The sequence below is a fragment of the Pholcus phalangioides genome, unplaced genomic scaffold, assembly GCF_987345545.1.
Source record: "Pholcus phalangioides strain wild (caught in Gottingen) unplaced genomic scaffold, Ppha-v1.0 ptg000040l_1, whole genome shotgun sequence".
NCBI classification, from domain to species: domain Eukaryota; kingdom Metazoa; phylum Arthropoda; class Arachnida; order Araneae; family Pholcidae; genus Pholcus; species Pholcus phalangioides.
This window is the reverse complement of record NW_028301626.1, coordinates 5,791,555-5,817,042: the sequence shown is the minus strand read 5'-3', so window position 1 is coordinate 5,817,042 and position 25,488 is coordinate 5,791,555. Positions and strand designations below refer to the sequence as shown.

The following is a 25,488-nucleotide window of genomic DNA, read 5'->3' as shown; positions in this document are numbered from 1 at the left end:
CTTCTTCCAAATGGGCCCCAGAATGTTAAACACTTTGGTTCATAAAATACCGTAAAATTGTGTGAAATTAAAAATAATTTAATTTACAAAATTACTACAACACACAGATATGGACCAGAAGCACCTCCACCTAACATCCTCTGGAGATTTCAAGGCGTTCAATTCAAGGTGGATGCATCTGGGAAAATTATTTATATTCCGAGAAGAATAGAGCACAAACATCATCCAAACACAACCAAACTTTCAAGAGTTGAAAATAAATCTTTATTCGAGTTATTCTACGACAAAATAACTATAAAATAACACTTTGATCTTAGCCAAAAGGCCGAGAAACGACAAAATAACTGGCACAAACGTCACATAACATGCATGAAAGAAGAATCAATGTGTGGTCAACTTCGGGTCGAGATGTGTCGTTGAGATAGGTAGATAGATACCGCTCACAGCGCTCACAACGAGCGATAGAACCGCTCGTTGAGAGACTACTTTAGACAAACTTAGGTTTAAAGCTAAATTTATAAACATTTGTATGCCTGTTAAGGAATCAACTTCATATTTTGTGCTTCAGCGATAGTCCTGACCAAGAGTCTACAAAAAATCATTTCAATCGAATTCTGCTTCTGTCTAAGCATTGTTCACTGGCAGGCCTACGTAAAGCCCCTGGAAATCCTAGGTTAGCTCACCCGCCATATTTGTGTGGGGCGTGACGTCAGTATTATTGCCACAGCCAATAGAAGTTTCTTCGCCACTTCTATTTCTAACGATTAGAAGTCATTCTAAACAGGAAACTGGTTTTGACTGACGCTGTAAGATGGAGGACGGTGAGTCAACTGGGTATTCTTTGCGCCTTAAGCCTACCTAGTTGGCAAGTTTGTCGGGCATGAATAGGATCAAAATAGCTGTCCTAGTCATTGTAAATTGTGGGAGTTAATCAACTTGTTACCATCGCAGGCGGGTTCACTTTATCTCGTTCAGCGATTCATCTATTAGCAATGGATCCTGTGCATCACGTTACCAGATGGCAAATAGTGATCAATGTAAAATCGAGGAGATGTATAATCTATAATCTGAAACGTGGGGATATCCAATGGATTTCTAAGTACTCACTATGTTGACCACGTGTGTAGTGAGCCATGCTTTTGATGCGATTGGGTGGACACCGGGTAGAAGCAGAAGGAAAAGATATCAAGCCAAAACATCACCGGACGTTATCTATTTTAATTATTTTTGTATAATTATAATATATTTAAATTTTTTCATTTGGTGATGTTTTTGTCAAGGCGATGGTTTGACGAAGAACTACGCTTATCATCGTCGCCAATGAGTTTTATAGTTTTTCAAAGTTCATTTCCTCTTGATGATATCCGCGAGGTTCGTCAAAGTGGTCGCCGCGTAACCTTTCTGGATGGCCTCTTGGATGCTCTCCAACAGGGCACCGTCTTGGATGCTAGGGTCCAGTAGCTGCATGATCTGCGGAGAGGACCCTTGACTAAATATGTCGCCGTCGTAAGCAGAGTAACTACCATCCTGAGAACCTTTCTTGGCTGATACGAGCACCAACAGCAGAGCTTCATGGGCGTCTTTGGTGGCGTCCTCGCTCACACTGGTTCCGGATTTCTGCCCAGCTGAGACTGTCGTGTCACTCAATTTGTTCCTGTGCTGTCCGGTCTTGTGGCTCCTGGGCCGGGATGAATCGAAACTAGACCTCGTCTGTGACTGGGTACTAGTTCTGTGAAACGTGCTGTCGGTGATTTTACTTTGACTATCGTTGTCGAAAGATGCTGGTCGCTGTCCGGTTGCTTGTTTCTGATTGGCTGTAGAGGAGCTAGGTTCTCTCCGGGTAGGTCTAGAATCAGTATGAGGATTCCTACCAAAGTTTTGTGAAAAGGTCTGCTGTTGACCGGCGTGACGGTAGGCATTGCGCGGTTGCTTGCCGTTGTTGTAGTCCGTTGGACGTTTCTGTTGCCTCTGTGCTGAGTTGTCCTGGATCTGAGGTGGCACTCGGCGAGAAATTTGTCTGAAATCTGGAGATTGTGGTTGGGTATTCTTGATGCGTTGTGTTGGTGAATTTCCTGTGCCAACCTGCGGTTGTTTGACTTTCTGTGGAGGATTTGCTGTTTGATCTAGCGATTGGAATGAGCTTTTACTGCCAGCATTTTGCCAAGAGTGACTATGCGTCAATTGATTTCCTGGGAATTTCGGGACATTGAGAAAATTATCTGGTTCGTTTGTTTTCGAACGTTGATTCTGTGTGAAAGCAGGTGCTCGTCCCGTCTGTGCTCGGAGATCATTAGAATGCGATGATACTGTCTGACGGGTGTTCTCATTTTGCCTGTTTCTGCTGGATTGGTCTTCGTCGAAAAATACGACCTGCATCTGATTGTTTCTTCCATCGTCCCCAGAACGCATTGTATTAGAGTGGCTGCTGCTTACTGATCGGGGGCGTTCATTCTGAGACAAACTCTGACTGTGGGTCGAAACATCTGCAGCAGCGTCGACCGTCATTTGACTTACGGGAACGTTGGATATCCCATTAGCAGTTACATGTTGCTGTGAATACAACTGCTGTCCGTCGTGAGATGGAAAACCGGATGAAAACCGGTTAACTGGATCAGATGCGATTCCATTGTTGTTCTGTGTTGCTCTGGATGAACCCGACGCCATTGAGCTCTTAGCATCCTGTGAATTCGGAGATAGAGAAATGTACTCTTGCGACACGGGGCTATAGACTGGAACCCTCCTTGGATTCGAACCCATGGTTGCCGTCGCCTGTGACGAAGAAGTGCGTGAACCACGACCAGTCGGGTGATTCCGTCCATTCGAAGTCGGAGAATGGATTGACTGCGAGTTTCTCTGTGGATTTTCGAACCCTGCCTCCACCATCTGTTGAGCAACGTTTGCGGGTACAGTTACTTGGACCATCCCCTCAGGAATCGTTCGGAATTGCCCGTCATCGAAATTTGTCGGTTTCCAGTTGTTGTCTCCAAAGCTGATCATTCTTTGAACGTCGATGACTTGAGAGTTACTGATCGGCTGATGAGCAGGGTCGGTCGCTGAACCAGTCCCGGATGGTCTCGAACTCAACGCTGAGTCTGTTTTAGTATCTTCTTCCTCGTCCTTGTTGTGGATGGTAATCAGAACCAACGGTATTTTCTTCGCTTTCTTTGAATTCGCATCTTTCAAGTCAAGGGTGAAGTCACCGGCAGAATCCGTTGGGTTATCCTGTTTCGTGCCCCTCCCAGATTGAGGAGCGACTTGTGTAGCAGGTCTCGAAACCGTATCATCGATGAGATGAGTCTGAAAAACTTTCTGTTGGATAGGCGCGTTCGAGGTCACCGATGAACTTGTTCTCGATGTTCCATCATCGTCTATTTGAGGGATCGAAAACCTATTCCTGGGACTTATCAACGACGACTGAGCACTGCCGAACGATGAATCCCGCTGTTGCTGGTTCCGAGCGTCTGCAGATCGATCGGAATCATCGTTCACTTGAACAACCTGCTGCTGGGTATTGGAAGTTCCTTTATCATGATTACCGTCGTGATCCTGTCCTCCCCCTGGCAGGAGCAGAACAAATTTTCCTTTCTCGTCCTGGATCCGCACGTTCCTGTAGGATTGGTCGTCGTTCTGGAAAGGCACCTCGACCACGTACGCTTTGGATACTTGCGTCCTGGCTGATTCTTGGGGCACGACGTAACCACACGCAGCCGTTACTGCGACGCACAGTAGTATCGCTTGGAGCGGTGACATCTGCAACGAAAACAAAATTTGAACATGATTGAAAGTCAACATGGTAGTGAATAATGCTGTCGTGAACTGAATACATCACAATATTGGTCTTTAAAGGCCTCATATGGAGTTGCCTAGAAGTAACGTAAGATTTGATTTTGTGCAGCAATTTTCTCTTGTTGGATGAGCATCGCCATAATTAGTAATCACAAGTGGTTAGTACCCGCTAACTAGTCGTTGATAGTTCAGGTGCGGTAATGAGGGCGACTATGGTATCAGTGACTAAATTTGTTATTAGCAAATAACAACGTTATTAAAGTTTTTAACCGACTCTTCGTGATTTGGAGCATATCTGTTTGGATATAATCTTTAAGTTCTCGCAGCAAATTGATTTCCTCATGTGATAAGATTAACTATTATTGTATGACATGACTATTATTATCAATATTTGGCGCCAATCTGTTTATTGGTTTAGATTTATACTTTCGCTATAAATACGCGCATACTACAGTAGTAATAATGTCCAACTTCCATCAGTCAATGGGGGGGGGGGGGGGCTGCTTCTTGCGAAAAAAAAAACCAGTTCGTGATAATTTTTCTTGTGATGTCCATCAACCACTTGCCTGATGGGTTTTTTAATTTTTTTTCTTGCCTACCCACCTAATTTAACTTTTTCATCGTTTCCTGGTTCCCAAGGGCAATCGGACGACTTAGAATCTGCCGCGAAAGGCGTGCGAAGAAAAAAGACATGGATGTGCATATAAGGTCATTAACGTAGTGCAGTGGTTCTCAATCTTTGGAAGTTCGCGGCCCGGTTGAGTATTTTTTTTTTTTCGAGTGGAAAGCCCAGTCATAAGCACGACTAATGGGAAATGAATGGGAAGAAAATTAAACGATGAGTCACTCACGGCCCTGTTTGACTGATGCCAGGATCCGGTATCGGGCCGCGGCCCGGCGGTTGAGAAACACTGACGTAGTGAGTGTTGGAGACTTTATATTTTTTCTGCTCAGAAAATGGCAATTTTTGTTTTATTTTTTCATTCTATTCCTTTTTTTTCTCCAATAGGGTTGCTAATAAATGGAACAGCTTACTTCTTCCCCCTCCCCCCCCCCGAAATAGTAAATTGTAACACAATTGATACGTTCAAAAAGAAATACGATAAACATGTTGGGGTAAATCGAGAAGCTCGATCCATACTTAGAATAAGACAACCATGAATACATTTTATGAGCACATTGTATAATATTTGATCTTGTATATATATTGTTTGTAATTGCATTTTTAATTGGGTTCCTGTATTTTAGAAATATATGACCCGGGTATTGATTGGGAGAACCTTTCATCTGGAAATCAGTATGAAAGAGACTTTCTTAAGTTGGTGCTCGAAAATTTTTTGTATCAGCATGTATCAGAAGCCACTAGGGGTACTGCTATTTTGGATTTAGTTCTTACTAGTTCTGAGGATCTAGTTGAACATGTTTCGGTGGGGGAAGAGTTTTCTTCCAGTGATCATCGTATCGTCAGATTTCTCTGTAACTTTTCCTCGGGTAAGGTTGATAACAAAAGACTGGTTCCTTGTTTTCGGAGAACTAACTTTGATGTTTTGAGAGGAAGGTTAGCGGAAGTTTTCAAAGACCGGTTGGAATCAGTAGGGGTGGTAAGTCAATGGGAAGAATTTAGTAAGAAGCTGTCCTCTGTTTTGCACGACGTCATACCCTTTGTTCGAAAAAAGCGTGTTTGTACATCACACCCTCTATGGTTCACGGATAGCGTGCGGAACCTTTATCTTGAAAAGAAAAGAACATTCAGAGAGTATAAAAGTGGACGAGGTGACCTATCATTGTTTACTGATAAAAGAAGACTGTTGAAGAAAGCGATAAGGGATAGTAAAAAGCAAGTTGAATCTAGGTTGGCAGATAACATTGGCTCTGACCCAAAATCATTTTTTCGATACGTCAATAATGGATGTAAGGGGACAGTTGGCCCCCTCTCGATAGGAGGCTCAAAAGTAGAGAGCAATGTAGGCATGTGTAGTGCTTTCAATGACTTTTTCGCGTCGGTTTTTAATGGAGATAATGATATTCGATATACGGGTGTTGCATGGGGTAATAAAACGCTCAACGATATTCAAGTGGAAGACGTGGAGGTCCTAAATCTTCTAAGAAATGTATGTGCAAGCAAAGCACCAGGACCAGATGATATCTATCCCAGGGTTCTCAGGGAAGGTGCTAATGAATTGTTGGGGCCAGTCGCACAGATATACAGGAGTAGTGTTGCTGAGGGTATCGTCCCGAGAGATTGGAAACTGGCTAACGTTGTTCCGATATTTAAGAAGGGTAGTAGAGAAGTGGTGTCTAATTATCGTCCAGTGAGTTTGACGAGCTCCCTCTCGAAAATTTTGGAAATTATCATCAAAAGGCAGTTTGTGAAGTGGATAGACGAGAATAATGTATTGTCGGATAATCAGCATGGGTTCAGGAAGGGGAAGTCATGTGTAACTAACCTCCTTTGCTTCTATGATTACGTGACTAAGGCTTTGGGTAAGAGCAAAAATGTCGACGTTGTTTACCTTGATCTCCAGAAGGCATTCGATCGGGTCCAACATGGCAAACTCTTGAAGCGTTTACACGAGATTGGAATAGGGGGCAACTTGCTGAATTGGATAGAATCGTGGTTAAGAGATAGGTCGCAACGAGTTATGGTGAACGGGGAATTCTCTGGTTGGACAGAAATCACAAGTGGAGTTCCTCAGGTAAGTGTCCTTGGCCCCATACTTTTTTCACTTTTTATCGACAAACTCGATCAGGGTATCGATGGAATTACTAGCAAATTCGCAGATGATGTGAAGCTAATGGGGGTAATCGGAAATGAAAGCGATAGGGAGTTGCTCCAGACCAACTTAAACAAAGCAACAATGGCTGCAGAACTGTTCAGACGCTTTTTTACGGAGCTCCTCTTCAACTTCCAAAAGGAGGCATTTTCCTGTTTGTTTTAGCAGCGCTCACTAGTTCCCGTTTTCGCCTACATCGTGAGGTCTCCGATGAGACTAGTCTCAAGATTCTAGCAGGAGCAGTTCCTAAAATATTGCCATCATCCCGCCGATGGAAGCTGGACTCCGACAGCGGCCATAGTGTGAATCGGCGAAACGACTTCGAGTGAACTTTGCGCGATCGCAAGTGATTTATATATTAATTTAAATATAATCATGTGTGTGTCGATTTCTGATTTCATATTCCGAATCATCTATGCGCTAAATTGTGCTGATTCATGTGAAACTCTCAAGGGTTTTGCAATTTTTCTGACCGAATTAGGCTTAGTATAGAATCTGTCCCACTTTCTATGGCCGCTTCAACATTGCTACCAAGGCAATGCTTATTCTTTGTTTTCTAAAGGCCATCAGTGTGTTCCTTTGCGTCTCACTGTCGGACTCGAGACATTGCTGCCTTTTATAAGACGTGTGACTTTTTCATTACTAACGCTCTTGGCAATCGGAAAGAACGACGACGTACCTCTATAATGACTGGTATGCGGGATAAGACCATTTAAAATAGGTATCTGAGCACTGTTTTATACATAGGAATGAAGACTTTTAGAGCACTGAAGAGAAGTGTAGTAGCAGACGGTGCTAATCAGCTGCGCACCTTACAATCTTCCATGATGTCGTTAGTAGAGGACTATAGCGGTACTGCAGATCAAACGGAGCAGATGGATATAGGAGCTTTGACACTGTCCAAGACAGATTACGAAGGCGTCTTCTCTAATGAGCATGTGCGAAGAATATGGGAATGGCTAACTGCTCCCCGCAGAAACTCGGTAGGAAAGCACAAGCGATTTGTGCCTTTACACGCCCAGGAAGAATTGCGTATACAATTTCACCAATTGGAACAATCACTCAACTGCCAGGAACAGCATATGAACATCGTCTTACCGAGGGAAGAGCATACTGTGGTATCACCTGTGGCTTCTAAGAAGACCCCGGAAGGACTTGCAACGATGGATCTTGGAATAGTTGCTGAGGAGATAAACCAGGTTGATCACAAATTAAAAATGGAAGAGGCATCTGCAACATCGATTCAGGAAAATGGTGTGGCAATCACTGGTGCTGATTCTCTGAAGAATACACATGTGTTCCTTTCGTTGGAGAACCCAAAGCCGCCCTTAGGATCACAAAGTGGTACTTCTGGGATACAAATGTTAGAGGTGGTCGAAACAGCAGAGTTTTCTTCTGAGGATTCAGCGCTGGCTCAGAAAAACACCGATCAACCCTCCGCCACAACTGACGAAGTAAAGGCAGTGCATGACAGGAACAAGAAAAGATCATCGACGAAAATAACACCAAGAAATTGTCATTCGATTGAACATTATGGGCCTCCAGCTGATATCTTTTCTACAGGGAACTCTGGAAAGAATGCCCCACCATCCTGTGACGCATTTAACTGTGCCTCAAAAAGCGTCAAAAGTCAAGACAACAGTCCAAAATGTAATGATATTAGGAAAATTGCACGAAAAAAGCTAAGGTTCTCAGAAAAGATAAATCCGGTTGTCCTGATGGGAGCAAAGGTGTCTTTACAGCTTCCAGACACTGGAGGGAAATTTGAGGAGGAGCTGAATGAGGAAATCCAGCCAGTTCAGCAACGCCAAAGGAAGCTCGCATCTCCACGCCCATCCTTTCTAATAATTGACACTTGTACAAAGAAGAGCAACACGAACTCTATCAAAGACCAACATAGTGATCAGCTCTTGAATAGTCCATATGGTAAGTTCGACCATGTAACAGAAGTATCGAAGCACAGTACACCCATATCCGACTGGTATGAAAGATCTACCAAAGAGGAGGAGCTAGAGGTACGTACCTTGGACTCGTGGCCACCCCAGATAACACAACAGCAGATTAGAGCCCAGAAAAGTGGAAATAAAATTCCACGGCAATGTAATTCTGAATGGCCGGTTCATCTTCAGGACATTGGAAGGGACAACAACGGTGAGCCAATTGCAAACACCACATATAAGAGCTGCCTCCGAAATACTAAAAAAGTGCAGTGGAGAACGCCTTTGGAAGAACGCCAGTGGCAAGCTAATCCTGAACCGCTGAAGGGTATCGAAGAGATACCTAATGAAAACACTATCTCGAGATACACAGTCCTTGACACTTGGTCACCTTCGAATGATACGTGTGAGTCGAGGGGAAACTCGCACCAAAAGTTCATTGACTCTCCGAGGCCTCAACGATTGCGAAAGATAAAAAGTGAATCCCGATGCTCGAAATTTATGTCGGCCAACCCGCTTCACCCAACATTTCTATTGACAAATCACAAATCCGGTAGCACCGGCGGCTTATTTATGAAGCAGCAAGATTGTGGTAGATGGCGACATCACTTTGACTCAGATCGTCAGCGACGCACGGGAAATATGAAGCATCTTAATGGAAATAGCTATAGTAGTGGCAAAAACTATAGACGGCAGGCAAATTATGATAATGGCAGATCTTGCCAAGAAGCTGATCGTTTCCGATTCGGTGCTCAACTCTATCAATATAACTTCCCGTCGATCCTCGATTTCAGGAGAGAAGGAAAGGACCGATGTGTGGAGTGCTGTTTCCAAAACCTAGCACATGGCACAAATCTCGATGTCTATCACCGTGCCAATGATCGTATGTGCACCAGTTTTCTTCTTATCAAGGGTAGACGAAATATCATGAAATAGATTGTGTAATGGCCAATAATAGTTTACTGAGTAAAGAGCAGGGAATTAGATTACTTCAGATTAACTTAGATCACTCTAAAGCGGCTACTTATCAATTGGAAAAAACTGCCAACGAAATGAACGTGGACATAGTACTGGCCCAAGAGCCCTGGGTCTGGTCCACAGCGCAAGGTCCGGAACTCAAGGGTCTCCCCTTGACTTGGTCACGCTGGACATCAAATAATGGGAAGGCTGCGATCATGATCCGCAACAGAGCACTTCATGGAGCTGTGCTGTCGGTTATGAATAACTCGGTGGCGGTGCAACTGCATGTAGACGGAAGGGAGCTGATCGTGGCTAGCTCATATTCCTCTCCATACAAGGACATAAAAGAAGCCATCCAGGAGATTGAGGAGATCGTGGTAAAGAATGGAAGGCACGGGATCATTATTGCCGTAGACTGGAATGGACACAACTCTCTATGGGGTTATTCCGATAATAATGAAAGAGGTGAAGACATCCTAGACTTCCTTATGTCCAAAGACCTCTTCCTTTTGAATGGCGACAACAGCACACCGACCTATGGACACACTGGATCCTTCGGCTGGCCGGATCTATCTATATGCAATCACGTGTCTCTAGCAAATGCCATACAATGGTCTGTGGGAGAGGAATATTCGGCAAGTAGTCACTCCTATATTCACATGGTGATATGTGACTCATCTCCATCAACTAGAACCCCTTGTTTCAAAACAACGCAGCGTAAGCTCTTCAATTTTATTCGTATCCTCAGAAGTACAACACCAGTCCTGATAAGGCAGATTCGTGAGTGCCGAACGTATGATCAACTTCAGCATATTACAAACACTGTGCATCAAGTAATAGAAGAGGCAGGTAATAGGTCGTTGCTTCCTGGGAGCAACGGATCGCAGATGCCAGTTAAATCCAAAAGCACATGGTGGACAACTGAACTGGAAGTGTCACGCAAGAAGCTCAGAGCTCTGAAAAGACGATATATACGAGCAAAAGATCAGGAGGACAAAATTCGCCTGCGCATGACATTTAATAAATATCAGGCTCAGTACCGTAAAGAGATTCGTAAAACAAAATTATCTGCCTGGCGTGCACTATGTGAAAAAACAGCCTCTGAATTTGGTACCGTATATCGTGCTTCTATGTCCCGCAAAACGAAGCCGCAGCTGACTATGAGCCAATTTGGTGACGAAACAATTTTGCAGGCGGGGGAAAGACACCTTAATGACATTTACCCCGATGTTGACTCCGATGACTATGGTCCTCCTTATATGAGCTCTAGTATGTACTTCGAGCCGGATTTGAATATGACAGCAATATCTAAGCAAGAGATAAAAAGAATCGTTGACCAGCTTAATATGCGGAAAGCCCCGGGTCTAGACCGGGTGAACAACAGGATGGTCAAGGCGATAAATAAAGCATTTCCAGATCTTTTACATTCCCTATACAATAAGTGCCTGCAACTGGGATGTTTTCCAAATCATTTCAAAGAAGGTAAGCTACTCCTTTTATTGAAGAAAGGAAGACGTCCAGGAGACCCAAAAGCTTACCGCCCTATCTCTTTACTCTCTGGCTTCGGGAAGGTACTGGAGAAAATTTTGGTACAACGAGTCATGTTTTACACGGAGAGGCAAGGATTCTGGCATGCCAACCAGTACGGATTCCGACAAGGTCGTTCAGCAGAAATGGCGCTTGCAGACATGATGGAAGAGGTTAAGACGCAAAGAAATCGAGGTAATGACGTAGCCATCATATCCCTGGATATAGAAGGGGCGTTCGATAACCTCAGATACTCGTCTATACGCCGCCGTCTAGCAATAGCGCCCATACCACAACAGCTCAAGGTAATTTTATCGGATCTTTTGTACCACCGTCGAGCGGTGTTGGTCACGGATGCGGGAAAAGCTGTGAAAGAGCTTCAAAAGGGTGCACCTCAGGGCTCATGTTCCGGCCCCTTGTTATGGAATCTTGTTCTGGATGAGTTGTTGAAAATTAATTGGCCCTCAAACGTCAAAGTTCAGGCTTATGCTGATGACCTTTTGGTAATTGCATCTGCCCCTACTGTCAAGGGATCAGGTGATCTAGCAGAAGAAGCCCTTAGAACAGTGTCAAATTGGCTGCACATGCATAAGCTCACTCTCTCTATCGCTAAGACAAAATTCTTGTGGATATCAAAGAAAAGACCTCCCACCATCTGGTTCCAAGGGAAAACCATCAAGAAAACGGACGTGCTATGTTATTTAGGCGTTTTTATCGATAAGCAACTTAGCTGGGACGATCACATCAAAGAACAGAAGAGAAAGGCGTCACGTGTTCTTCAGAAGATGCGCCTGATGGCTGGACCACAGTGGGGACTGACACGGGCTCTGAGGAGATCCCTCTACTTGACAGTGGTTGAGCCTATGATAGCTTATGGAGCTTCAATATGGCATTCTCCCAAGGTCCAGATGTTCAGACGGCTCGATTCTATACAAAGACCCTTCCTTCTATATATCTCTGGTGCGTATAGAACTACACCTACGAATGCTCTTCAGGTGATCTTGGGGCTCCCGCCATTATCTCTCAAGATAGAATTCCTGGCACGAGTCACACGTCTTCTAAAGCTTCACAAGCCATGTCCATTGTTAGAGGAAACATTAGTCCCGGAGGCCTTCGAGCAAAAAACTATAGGCTGGACCTCGCATCCTGCAGAATCTCTGCAGGCCAATCAAGTATTCCTAGAATCTTCGGAGGATGATACACCTGAGGAGAAATCCGTCGTATATTACACGGATGGCTCTAAACTGGAATCAGGTACAGGAGCTGCCTGTATAAAAACCGTGGGAACGGAGATCGTGCGTAAATGGGCTGCTAAACTAAAAGAAAATAATTCAGTATATCAAGCTGAGATGCTCGCTATATTTACAGCAGCTCTGGATGCAGCTACAAACAGGAGGCAGACTGTAATAAGATCGGGTAGCCGTTCAAGTCTCCAGGCCATTCTAAACCCGCTCTCTGAAAACGCAATGGCGAGAAAGATAAGGAGTATACTTGTATCTCACCCATCAATACGCATCTCCTGGGTAAAAGCCCACAACGGCCAGTGGGGAAACGAGCTTGCGGATGCAGCGGCCAAAGAAGCGACCAATACCGGAGTCTTTTACGACGAACTCTTATACCCAGCTTCTCACGCAAAATCACTCCTCTGGAGGGACATGATAGCAAATTGGCAATTGCATTGGGATATGCCGGAGGCGTCAGGAAGATCAACTCACGAAGTTATAAAGAAAGTAGATACTAGGAGCAGGGGCTGGTCACGAGAGCTCATCTTATTTGTCACCGGTCATGGGCCTTTCCCAGCAACCTTACATCGCTTTAAAGTGATTGCCAGCGATAAATGCTCTTGTCTTGAGCCTGGCACGCCCCTGCACTACGCCACATGCTGTCCAGAAACGATGCCCTTTCACCTCTGTTCGCCGGCTGCCCATTTACACAGACCATGGATGCTTGGCATACTACGTCGAGAAGAATCAAAGGAAAAGATAAGAAAAATGGTGAAATTCCTTGAGGAACATCCCGAGAAGATAAGGGATCCGTCTCCTCCAGCTCCTGCAACTCCGGTACCAGCGCCGGTAAGGAGATCGCCGCGTCTTCACCCTGACAGTGCGCTGGTGGCACTGTTTGCGAGCGAGGAGCAGGATGAATCCCAAACCTAATTAATGACGTCTCGGAGAAATTAGACTGACTGTATTGAACTGCCGGAGTGCAATGAGATGCTCTGCCCTTCTTGTCATTTGATTCAATCCTTGATCACTCAAATTTATGATTGCGCCTTTTGCGATACGATTTTTATACAACTTTCCATGACTATTTATTATCCGTGCCCGTTGCACTTTACTTTAACTTGATTAATTTGATTCTTCGATTTACATAATTTTTGATTTCCTTGCACTATATGTAATCTTTGACGAATCAATAAATTTTGGTTTTACCGGAGATGCCCTGTTCCCCCCCTCGGGGGGGGGGGGGCAAAGTGCTTGCGTTGCTTCTTGCGACAGAGCCTGGGTGTCTCGCGGTTTCTCCAGTTTCTCCAGACCAACTTAAACAAGATTGCAGCATGGGCAAATGAATGGAGCATGACGTTTAGCGTAGATAAGTGCATGGTCGCTCATTTTGGTTCGAACAACCCACGGTTCTCTTACGAGTTGAATGGTGTCACTATCCCGGATGCAACTAGAGTCACCGATTTGGGAATTCTCATTGACGAGCGACTTAAGTTTTCTGAACATTGTTCAGCGGTTGTCAAAAAATCGAATAGAATGCTTGGTCTCATTTTCAAAAAGGTCTCTTCGCGTTCTCCTAAAGTCATTCTTCCGCTTTTTCGAGGCTTAGTTCGTCCTGGACTGGAGTATGCTGTAAGGTTTTGGAGACCATACCTACAGAGGGACATAGACTTGGTTGAAGGGGTGCAGAGAAGAGCTACGCGTGTCCTTATTGGCACACAGGGCTTGAGTTATGAAGAAAGACTTCATTTTTTGAATATGTTTACATTGGATGAACGCAGGTGTCGAGGAGATATGATCGAAGTGTTCAAAATTTTCAATGGGATGGATAGGATGGACCATGAACTTTTAGTACACCGCCAATCGACTGCTTTTACAAGGGGACACCAGTATCGATTGGTGAGGGACAATGCAAGGTTATGGTGTCGCAGGGAATTTTTCTCCAATAGGGTTGTTAGTAAATGGAATAGCTTACCCCCGGAGGTAGTAAATTGTAACACAATTGACACGTTTAAAAAGAAATACGATAAACATGTTGGGGTAAATCGAGAAGCTATCCATTCTTAGAATAAGACAACCATAAGTATTCTTTATGGGCATTGTATAATATTTTATCATGTGTATATATTGTTTGTAATTTGTGTTAATTGCATTTTTAATTGGGTTGCTGTATTTTTGAAACGTATGACAACCATATTTTTATGGGCATCTTTTTCTCAGCCACCTCGTTAGGAATTTTGCCTGTTGTGGCTTTTGTATTTGTATTTGCAGTTTCGACCTGTTTTTTTTAATTAAGCAGCTACAGCATTTAGATATAATTAACCTTTTCACATATCCAGCGACATGTAAACGTTACTCAATTTCTGTCCATCCTTAAACAGATTGTAGTAAAATAAATAATAACATTTGTCATCTACACTTCAGTATATCGAAGACAGATGACAGCAACATTGACATTGATTACAGTAACAGCACAGATCCCTCCTCCTCCTCCTAATCAGAATATCGCCCTCCGCTCCACAGCAGAACTAAAAAAAAAAAAAAGCAGAACTCTGACAACATAAATACGATAGGGGGCATCCATGTTTAGGGGGGGGGGTACATTTTCCGGCATGTACCGATTCATTAGAAAGAAATTCCGCAAAGTAATGTATACGAGAGGCATGTACGCAGAAAAGTACTTATAGTAAAATACAGTCGAATCCCGTTATAACGAAATCCAAGAGACCAGAGAAATCACTTCGTTATAACGAAATTTCGTTATAAAGGAATTCCAGGTATTTAACATTATTCGTATGTAAACTTATCTAAGAGATTTGAAAATTGTCCGTTAAAACGAGATTTTCGCTATAACGGTATTCGTTAAAACGGGATGCGACTGTACACAGGGTGCATAGCAGACAGGGACTATGGCATTTTATTGGCGAACCGTTGATCCTAGAGGTATACTTGCAATTACAAAAAAGTTTCCAAATAACGTGTATTACTCAGATATGCCATTCATATTGCAAATGGTTGTATAGTTATTAAAATAGAAATGCCAACTTTCTATACAACTTTCTAATTAGGTTCTTGACTGCAGGGTGTGGTCAAGAACCCAATTAGAAAGTTGTTGCCCTATCTGGCCTGATGCCAACAAAAAATTCCATATTTCTAATTGCGATATTGCAATTTTCACTGAAATATTCGAACTCGAAAGACGGAGGAAAGTTGATAAAAAAATAAAATCAGCTCTAAAAGCGGAAAACCATTTTACCCGCATTTAACGCTGTTTTTCCCACATCTCCTCCGTTTTTCGAATTGGTATATCTCAATGAATATAGCACTTAGAAACACGGAATTTCTTTTGTGGCCTCAAGAGAAACAGCGCAACAACTTTCTGATTGGAAGTTAGATCCCATGGGGGACCGTATAAAAATTTAGATTTTTTTTATGTTGTTATACGCGCTGTATTTTCACTCTCAAAACTGGTCCAAGGTAATTTTCGAATGCCTTTCAAGCATTTTATAAATTGAAACTACACCTCTACGCCAGACGGTTGATGAGATAAAGGCTGCATTATAGCCTGTATATCCAGAGGGCCATACTCGAGGAATCAATGTGTTAATATGGATCTGCATGTGGGGCATGACTCAGCTGCATTGAGAAGCGACGAAGGATTATGGGAAGAGGTATTATGGGCTCTACAGTGCACTTCGAAAGTCTAGATGCTTTAGTTGAGATTACACAGTATCTGAGAACTAAATACTGATTGCAACATCGCAAATAAAATAATCACAGGGCGTTGATCAAAAACATTAAATTTTAAAGGGAGGAGGCATAACCATAAATCCGCCTCCGAGTCTGATCTGGAAATGATTGACCACACAAGTGCATCACGCCAATTGGTCTCGAACCCATTTGAGACCAGGGCCGTAACTAGGCTGGGGCAACCAGTATAAGAAGGACCTAGCCGAATAGGGGGGGGGGGCCCAAAAATTTTACACTTATTTTGCATAATAATATCCCCAAGGGGGTTCTTGAAGGGCACCCCCCCCCCCCGAAAAGGCACACTACGTCCCTGTTTGACACTAATTACCGCTTTCCACTCAATACAACATTCCGATACCGACGCTGATGAAATTCAGAAATGAGTTCAGACGAGGAAGTATTTAATTGTACATTCAAGCAGCAATTTGAATACACAACGCATAAAGTGTTTCTCGGAGCCGTTTAATTGGTCAAAGACCTGTCGAGACGATAGAAGTCCAGAGATAAGCGGCAATTACCCCCAAATTCGTTCTTTTATCTCCGAAGAGATCGATCAGTGGAACGCAAATTGATATATTTATCAATACAAGCCGATCGCGATTCGAATGTAATCGCTGTCATTTTCGGTCGATTCTGGAAACTCTACACAGAACACACCCCTTTTGTTTCTTTTCCGTGGCATCTCGAAGCTGACCTAGATAGTTCCATAAGAAAGAAAGTAATGCGTATCATCACAAAAAAGAAGGGTGGACGCGAGCGCGTCCATCATCTTCCTTCCTGTCTTGTAAATCGTCTTCATTTTCTACGGTATTATTGTTCTTCTCCCCGTTGAGATTGGTTCGGCACCCCCCGAGGTAGAAGAATTATCTCGTTCTAAATTTGGAAAATGAAATGAGAATACTCTCGTCGAGGTGGATGTAGGGAACGAAGAAGAAAGGTTAGATGGCCACCTGCTTAGAAACAATCTAGTCTGAATCAGTTTCTAATGGCAGCTCTCTCATTACCAGTGGATATTCCGTAAATGAAAAGGGATTTTTATATATGATCTAAATCTTCGTAATGATTGACGAATCATGATATTCGTGTCTGACTGATGGGGGGGGGGGGGGGGGAAAGAAAGACTCATTGGTAAATGAGGACTTTTGCTTATAATAGTTCAGGATTTGTTCGTCAAGATGGGTCAATGTACCGTCCCAGGTCCCAAATCTTGCGAGAACCTAGTGATATTGATCTGGCTGGATTACACAGAGAATGGTTCCAGGACATATTTTTTCCCATTTTGTATTTGGTTCTCATAAGGGTGATCAGAAGTGAGGGGGTCATTCAAGTATTACGTCAGCATCGATGGGAGGTTTCCGTTTTGCCGACTTTTGATGACAAGGGGGAGAGGGGTTTGGATAACAATTACGTCCATTTTATTTAACATTCCCACTTTATTGATAAGTGCCCTACATAGCCCACTTTAGTGATCTCTAAATTTTTCACGGATCTAGTGCTGTGGAACCGTGCCACGCATCACTCAAGTGATCCGTAATTATATGCCACGGATCACTTAGATAATCTGACAATGTGCCGCGGGTAACTTGAGTAATGTAGAACCACACTGGGGGCCACTTAAGTGCTCTAAAACTATGCCATATGTCACTCAAGGGATCTCTAAATATGTCCATCTAATCTGTCACGGATCACTTAAGTGTTCTGGAACGGTGTCCCGGGTCATTTAAGTGATCTTAAAATGTGCCACGGGTCGCTTAAATGCTTTGAAATTGTACCACTTAGCAATCTGTAAATGCGCCGCTTAGTTCATTTTTGAGGAAAAACGGCAGGGAGATAACTCCCATGGCCATATTTAGTCCGCGGGCCAAGGGCGTTTACGCGATTTATCATTATATGGCTTAGAGGGTGGGTCGTCGCAATGAATTTATTAAAGATAAATTTTGAGTTCACAGCCTTCAAATAGAGCCGCTGTGGTGGTCGAGTGGTCATAGTGACGGACTCGCATCGCGGGGACCCGGGTTCGAACCCCACCGTCGCCACAGTGGTGGTCGGCTGAAGTTGGTTTTCTGTGGTTCCCAACTTCGAGGCGCAAATGCGAGCCGATCTCCACGTTAAAAAGTCTCGCCACAGAGAGCAACAGTCCTACAAACAGTACAAATATTCAGTCACTACACATCACTCACTTCATTTCTGAGATATAGATGGAGCACTGAAAAATCATACACAACACTAGATACGCACTCAGACTGTTAGGTACACGCACTTACACTTCCGGCACAACTCGCTAGGTAGTAAATTGCCTATGGCGATAGACCTGAGTTGTGCTCGGTATAAAAAAAAAAGTCTTCAAATAGCATTGAAATTAACAGAAATTGATTATAATAACATAAATTTCAATTAAAAAATTTGTTTTTTTGCATTAAAAAAAGAAATTTTTGATCGGGGGGGCACGAACCCCCTATGCCCCCCCCCCCTGTGTACGACTGATCCCACCCCATCAATATGCATTAGGATTCAGAGGGGCAGAGCTGATGACGGAATTTTGCTGGCAAGGGGGGAGGGGGGGGGGTCAGAGTTATGCTGACTTTTGCTGACGGGGGGGGGGGTGTCAAAAATGGCTAAAAATTTGCTGACGTAGTACTTGAACGGCCCCTGACTCGAAAAAAAAATCCCTACCAGTGCGGGACCTATTTTCGACGCCCCTGCTTCCCTCCCTCCCAACAATTCCTTCCTAGCAAAAAAAATTTTTCTTCGCCCTTCCACCCTCTTGGTGGTGCCCGTCGGAGAGCGGACAACAGAGTCATTTCCCTGTTTTTGTTGCTCATTAATTTCATTCTCTTTCACCTCGAATCTCTGGTGCCCCTTAAATTGGACGGAAACCATTTCTTCCAAATTGTTTTCCGTCAATAATTTTTTCTCCTTTCACCACGAATTTGGCACCCCCTCGAAAAAAAAAATTATTTTCCCTAACTTGTTTTTGGTGAAAAAAAAAGTTTTTTTGACGGTTTAACCTCGGATTTCGAGACTGTCTGAGTGGGGTCCGTCAGAGCAGAAACGGATTCGCAACTGGGGGAGAGCAGGCGCGTCTGGTGCCCCGGGTGCTGAACCAGAAGGATGCACTGAATTCACCCTTTAACTAATTCTTCTACATTGCAAGGGGCGCCAAAATGCCGGCTTGCCCCGGATGACAAAGTACCTAGTTGCGGCCCTGGGCAGAAATAATTTTCGCCCTAATTTCTTTGTGTCAATTTTTTTTTCGTTCTTTCTCCTCGGATTTGGGGCGGAAGCAACTCGTGTGGCCTCGTGGGTCGTTGCATTCCTTTCCCACTTCACTCTCTCTGCGAAATATTATCGTTTCACCTTCAGGTGATAAACGCCCCAGTTCTGTTTCTTTTTCTCTCCACCCCCCCCCCCCTTCATATCTTGGCATCTTGCCCATGAGAAACGACAGTGGTATTGCAAACGTTGGAAAATCTCACCACAGACAGCAACAGGCCTACAAACGGTACAATTATTCCATTTCATCCATAGTTAGAAAAATTGATGGTAGATGGCAGCACTACACATGACAAGCATTACACAGAAACTAACTTCACGTCAGATTCACAACACGTACACGCTTTCAGGGCGATAACTTCCAACTGGAAAGTTGTTGCCATCTCTCTCCTGATGCCCAACAAAAGAAATTCCGTGTTTCTGCGTGCAATATTCACAGAACTATTCAAATTCGAAAAACGGAGGAAATTTGAGAAAGAACAGCGCTGAATGTGGAAAAACCGTTTCACCCGCATTTAACGCCGTTCTTTCCCAAATTTCCTTCGTTTTTCGAATTCGAATATCTCTGCGAATATTGCACTTGGAAACATGGAACTTTTTCTGTTGTCAGAGACAGGGAAACAACTTTCTGAATGGAAGTTATATTAGAGGAGGAACCATATAAAAATTTATATTTCAATTATTGATATTTTCACTCTCAAAACTGCTACAGAGTAATTTTTTAACGCTTGTTGAGTTGGTTTTTATTTTTTTGAATTGAAATCATATCTTTACGAGGAACGGTTGATGGGATAAAGGCCGTGCTTGCACTTATAGGACACCCTGTACAATAGTGGTCTTCATCACTCCACATCCTGGAGCCGGGACCCCCTTCGGCGATATCACAAACCCTTCTGTAGCAACTTTATGCTATAAATATAAAATGTTTTTGATCCATCGCGAACCTTCAGGCAGGATTTATCTCCCCCCCCCCCTTCCCCCTATGGGTAAGCCATCATGTGATGCGCGTTTTTCTATAGGTGTAGGTCTTCTCTTCTGAAGAAAAGAGTGTAGAGCACCTTTCCTTCAGATGATGAGCACCAGTGTGTGTAATGCTGACAACAGCCACCAGCATAAATGATTTATCGATCGTGGGGGTACCAGTACTGTAAAGCAGAGCGCCTGAGCTGCGCAGGAGTAAGATTCTTGTCATGCACAACGAAGGTTACCATCGAGGTCGACGGGTTCGAATTCCGGCATAGAACTTCAGAAGCAAGTTCCTTACCTACCGAATCTGGGGTGACCACCGATGGATGGAGCCTTCATGTGCCACCCAACTCCGCTGGTTGGAAATTGCCGTATGGCGATATAGGACCGGAGTTTGGTGTGTGGTAAAGAAGTATTGTAGCAGATCAACCATGATCTTCATCTTTGGAACTGATTCAGTGGTCTTTGACAAATAGACTTTGAAACCGTGAACCTCCTATTTTCATAAAAGAAATGTGGCAGACATTGAGAATGGTGCTCGGTGCGACCCCCAAAAAATTACCATTTATAATGAGCCCTTCAATACTTTAGGGCTCTCGTTTGTTTTGGGGCTCATTCGATAAGACGTCACGGATTTCGTTAGTGGCATTCTTACCACGATTCCGTGAAAGACTTGCTCACCCTAATGTTGGGTGTCTTGATGCAAGCGGGAGATTCCCAAGTGAAAACCTTCAGTTCAGGGATTCTCCACCTATGCTCCGCGACATCAATGGGGTTTAGGGTTCCGTGTGCACTTCGCAGGGGCTCCGCAGCTGACCCAGAACAATATGGTTTTTTTTTTGAATGAGAAGAGGCACTGAAATAATTTTTGAAACGAAAGAATCAGCAAATTTAGTAAATAAATAATATAAATAGTGCCTATGTGGGGCTCCGCTATAGAAATTATGGTACGGAACGAATTACGCTCGTGAACCGAAGTTCCATTGTGTAGGGCCAGTCAGCGGGCCAGATATGCTGTATTTCTGCTGGTCGTGGGCAGGAAACTTGTTTATATAGAGGTGACCACATAATCTTTATTTTAAGGGACACATTACCGTAATTTTAGTCGTCTCGATTGTTTTTATAAAATGTCCCGTCTTCATCGTATTTCAAACAAGGATTTCTTGAATTTTTATCCTTTACTGGAATCAAAAATTCCGATTATTTCTCATGGCTTATAACTTATATCACGATAATTATGACGGCTATTTATCATATAAATATATTGATGCCACATATTTGCAAAACATAGGTTTTTTCGGTGAGAATTACATTCTAATCCATTGCGAATTGCAGTAATCCATATTTTCCCCGTCACTGGCAATTTTTCAGCAGTGTTTAACGATAGTTGGCAACTTTACAAACTTTTGACAATTTATTTGATTATAATTGGCAACTTCTTACTTTCGACAATGTTTGTGACTACCTATGATTGGCAACTTCGCATTAGACAAATTTTTTTTATATATATAATTGGAAATTTTACTTTCGTTTCACAATTATTTTGCTTGTTTGTTAGCAAATTTAACTTTCTTGCCTTTGAAAATTTTCTTGGCTAAAATTGTGGATGTCTCGACCTCATATTTCTGAAGGAAATATGGATATCGATGCGATGTATTGATACTTTTCAATCAGAACACCTTTCGCAGGCCAGAGGATGTGCACCCCTGGTATGGAGTGTGTCCGTGAAGCTCGGCGTTCATCAACCGAAACTGAAAGCGAGGGTTTTCTTTTAGACATCGTCAACGGACAATATTTTGCTGGATTATACAAAACTTTCATTTCAAAAGACGACGCCCTGTCATCTATCGTTGAAGATTTGAACTTTTTTGAAGATATTTTTTGATATAAAAATGTATCGTCATCTTTGTATTTGAATTTAATATTATTTTGATTATTATATATATATTTTTAAACTAAACTTTATTACTCATAAAGTTTATATCATTTTAATATCTTTTGAAATGGTTGTAAAATAAAATTTTTTATAAAATTGTAAAAATTAATAGTGTTGGTTCTAGTATGTTTTCCTTGTAATCATCGAGTGTGCGGTGCTATTGTCAGATCGCAATCATAATTAGGCTTGTAACATTTTAATTCAAGCAAATTATTGTATTTGTATATATAAAATACCACTATACGGCCGTGTGGTCATAGTCCAGCACCTCCTACAGATAGAAGGCCTCTGCAGTGTTTGCCATAAACGTCATTCAGACTACCTAGCAAGTTTGCCGCATTTGGAAACACAGCATCCTATTTCGTTTCTTATTTTCGCGTAGAATCTTCCTGATCGGCTCAAAAATACCGCATAGTGATTAGATGTGTGGCATAAAAATCGCCAATTCTGAGCCCGATAATTTCTCTTCCTCACAACGTTGATACTGGCACGAGCAGGGAATTTTTTCCCCTGAGTATTCTGAGGGGAAATGGACTACTTACTGACGTCACAAGCAGACTGCGGAGGCTTCCTATTTATAGGAGGTGCTGCATAGGCACGGATCCACATCACGAGAAAACGGGCTCGAACACCCTCCAGAGGTACAAATACAACGCTACAACAGGCAAAATACCCAACGAGGTCCAACGAGTTTCCCATAATAAAGAGGGATGTCATATATTTCAAGAGTACAGCAACTCAATTAAAAATGCAATTACAAACAATATATATACATGAAGAAATATTATACAATGCCCATAAGAATACTTGTGGTTGTCTTATTCTAAGTATGGATAGCTTCTCGATTTACCCCAACATGTTTATTGTATTTATTTTTAAACGTGTCAATTGTGTTACAATTTACTACCCCCGGGGGTAAGCTATTCCATTTATTGACAACCCTATTAGAGAAAAATTCCCTGCGACACCATAACCTCGCATTGTCCCTTACCAATCGATACTAGTGTCCCCTTGTGAAAGCAGTCGATTGATGGTGTACTAAAAGTTCATGGTCCATCCTATCCATCCCGCTAAAAATTTTGAACACTTCGACCATGACTCCTCGATATCTGCGTTCATCCAGTGTAAACGTATTCAAAAATGTGAGTCTCTCTTCGTCAAGAAGGAAACGCGTAGCTCTTCTCTGCACCCCTTCAACCAAGGCAATGTCCCTCTGTAGGTATGGTCTCCATCATCTGCGAATTTGCTAGCAATCCCATCGATACCCTGATCGAGTTTATCAATAAAAAGTGAAAAAGTATGGGGCCAAGGACACTTCCTTGAGAAACTGTACTTCTTTCGCCTGCCCAACCAGAGAATTCCCCGTTCACCATAACTCGTTGTGACCTATCTCTTAACCTCGATTCTATCCAATTCAGCAATTTGCCCCCAATCTCATGTAAACATTTCAAGAGTTTACCATGTTTCAATGAAATGCCTTTTGGAAATCATGGTAAACAACATCTACATTTTTGCCTTTACCCAAAACTCTCGTCAAGTGATCATAGAAGAAAAGGAGGTTAGTCACACCTGACTTCCCCTTCCTGAACCCATGCTGATTATCCGACAATACAATATTCTCGTCTATCCACTTCACAAACTGCCTTTCGATAATAATTTCCAAAATTTTCGAGAGGGAGCTCGTCAAACTCACTGGACGACAATTGGACACAGCTTCTCTACTACCCTTCTTAAATATCGGTACAACTTTAGCAAGTTTCCAATCTCTTGGGACGATATCCTCAGCAACACTACTCCTGTATATCTGTGCGACTGGCCCCAACAATTCATTAGCATATTCCCTGAGGACCCTGGGATAGATATCATCTGGTCCTGGTGCATTGCTTGCACATACATTTCTTAGAAGATTTAGGACCTCCACGTCTTCCACTCGAATATCGTTGAGGGTTTTATTACCCTCATTGAAAGCATTACACAAGTCAACATTGTTGTCCAACCTAGACCCTCCTATCGACAGGGGGCCAACCACCCCCTTACATCCATTATTGGCATATCTAAAAATGATTTTGGGTCAGAGCCAATGTTATCGCCAACCTAGATGCAGATAGTGGTACAGTAGTAATCAGCCGACATCCGCGTGAAAAAGTCCCGCCAGGGTTCGTCACACTCTAAAGCAGTGTTTTCCCGACAGTTGCCGCTGTGGTGGTCGAGTGGTCATAATGACAGACTCGCATCGCGAGAATCTGGGTTCGAACCCCACCGTCACCGCAGTGGTGGTCGGATGAATTTGGTTTCCCGTGGTTCCTAACTTCGAGGCGCAAATGCGAGCCGATCTCCCCATTAAAAAGTCTCGCCACAGAGAGCAACAGGCCTACAACGATAAATTATTCAATCATTACACTTCACTCATAGAAAAACTGGTGGCAGATGGCAGTACTTCACATAAGAAGCATTACACGGAAACAAACTTCACGTCAGGTTTCACTACACGTACACGCACCTTCCCACATGTACCAATTCGTTAGAATTTCTATATGTTATTTTTAAAACTATTTATTCTGTGTTTGATTATGTTAATCCAATAGCTGAAGAGTTAGATGGTATGAGTAAAAACTTATTCATGTATAGAATAAACACCAGATGGCGGTAACAACTGTCAAATATCTTCACTATCCATCAATATTATCCGAGGAAATAATTTTGAAGGGAAAAAAATTGTATTCCTCTCAAAAATTTTAAGAGTTATTTCTGCAAAAAGTGGGGTATTTTTTTGATAAAAAGCAGAAAAATAACTCAATTAAAAAATTACCTAAAATTTGGAGGATCATTCAAAGGATCATTTGAAGGATGACTACATCTCCATGTGCGTATTAGCGAACACTGCTACCCATGATACCGAGCTGTTAACACTTGAAGAAATAACGAAAAGATTGTGGGGGAGGTCCAACGCGTGACCCCCCACGAGCCACGTGTGTCCCTCGGAGCCAGGGCCGTTACTAGGATTTTTGCCGCCCGGACCAAACATTATTTTGATGCCCCCCCCCCCCACAACTTTAAAATTCGAAAATTTTGTAATATAGTGTCCTTTGTTCCCACCTAAAACTGCCACCCGGGCAGTTGCCCTCCTGTCCCCTATAGTTACGGCCCTGCTCGGAGCAGTTCCGTCTCAACGCATGGGCCCATTCGGGTGCGGGCCGGGTGGAGGAGGGCTAACGAAAATGTGAGATCCATCCTGGTGAATTCGGATTCCATAACGAGGGTTGTTAGATTGGTCGTTTAAGCAAGGTAAAAATATGCATATTAAATTACCCAGAATTTATTTTACCAGAAAGTATTTTCACTCCTCTCCTCAACGA

At 43.0% G+C, this 25,488-nt stretch overlaps 1 protein-coding gene across 1 annotated transcript in view; it reads right to left on the bottom strand.

Annotated features, from left to right (window-relative positions):
- Positions 1–241: 241 nt before the first annotated feature.
- The window catches only part of LOC149065324 (uncharacterized), a 38,648-nt gene continuing 13,401 nt past the window's right edge, over positions 242–25,488 (bottom strand). Inside the window, exon 2 of the mRNA XM_089254170.1 lies at positions 242–3,750. Within this exon, the coding sequence (XP_089110296.1) occupies positions 1,345–3,750 (2,406 nt within the window). The 3' untranslated portion in view covers positions 242–1,344. The remainder of the gene's footprint in view (positions 3,751–25,488) is intronic.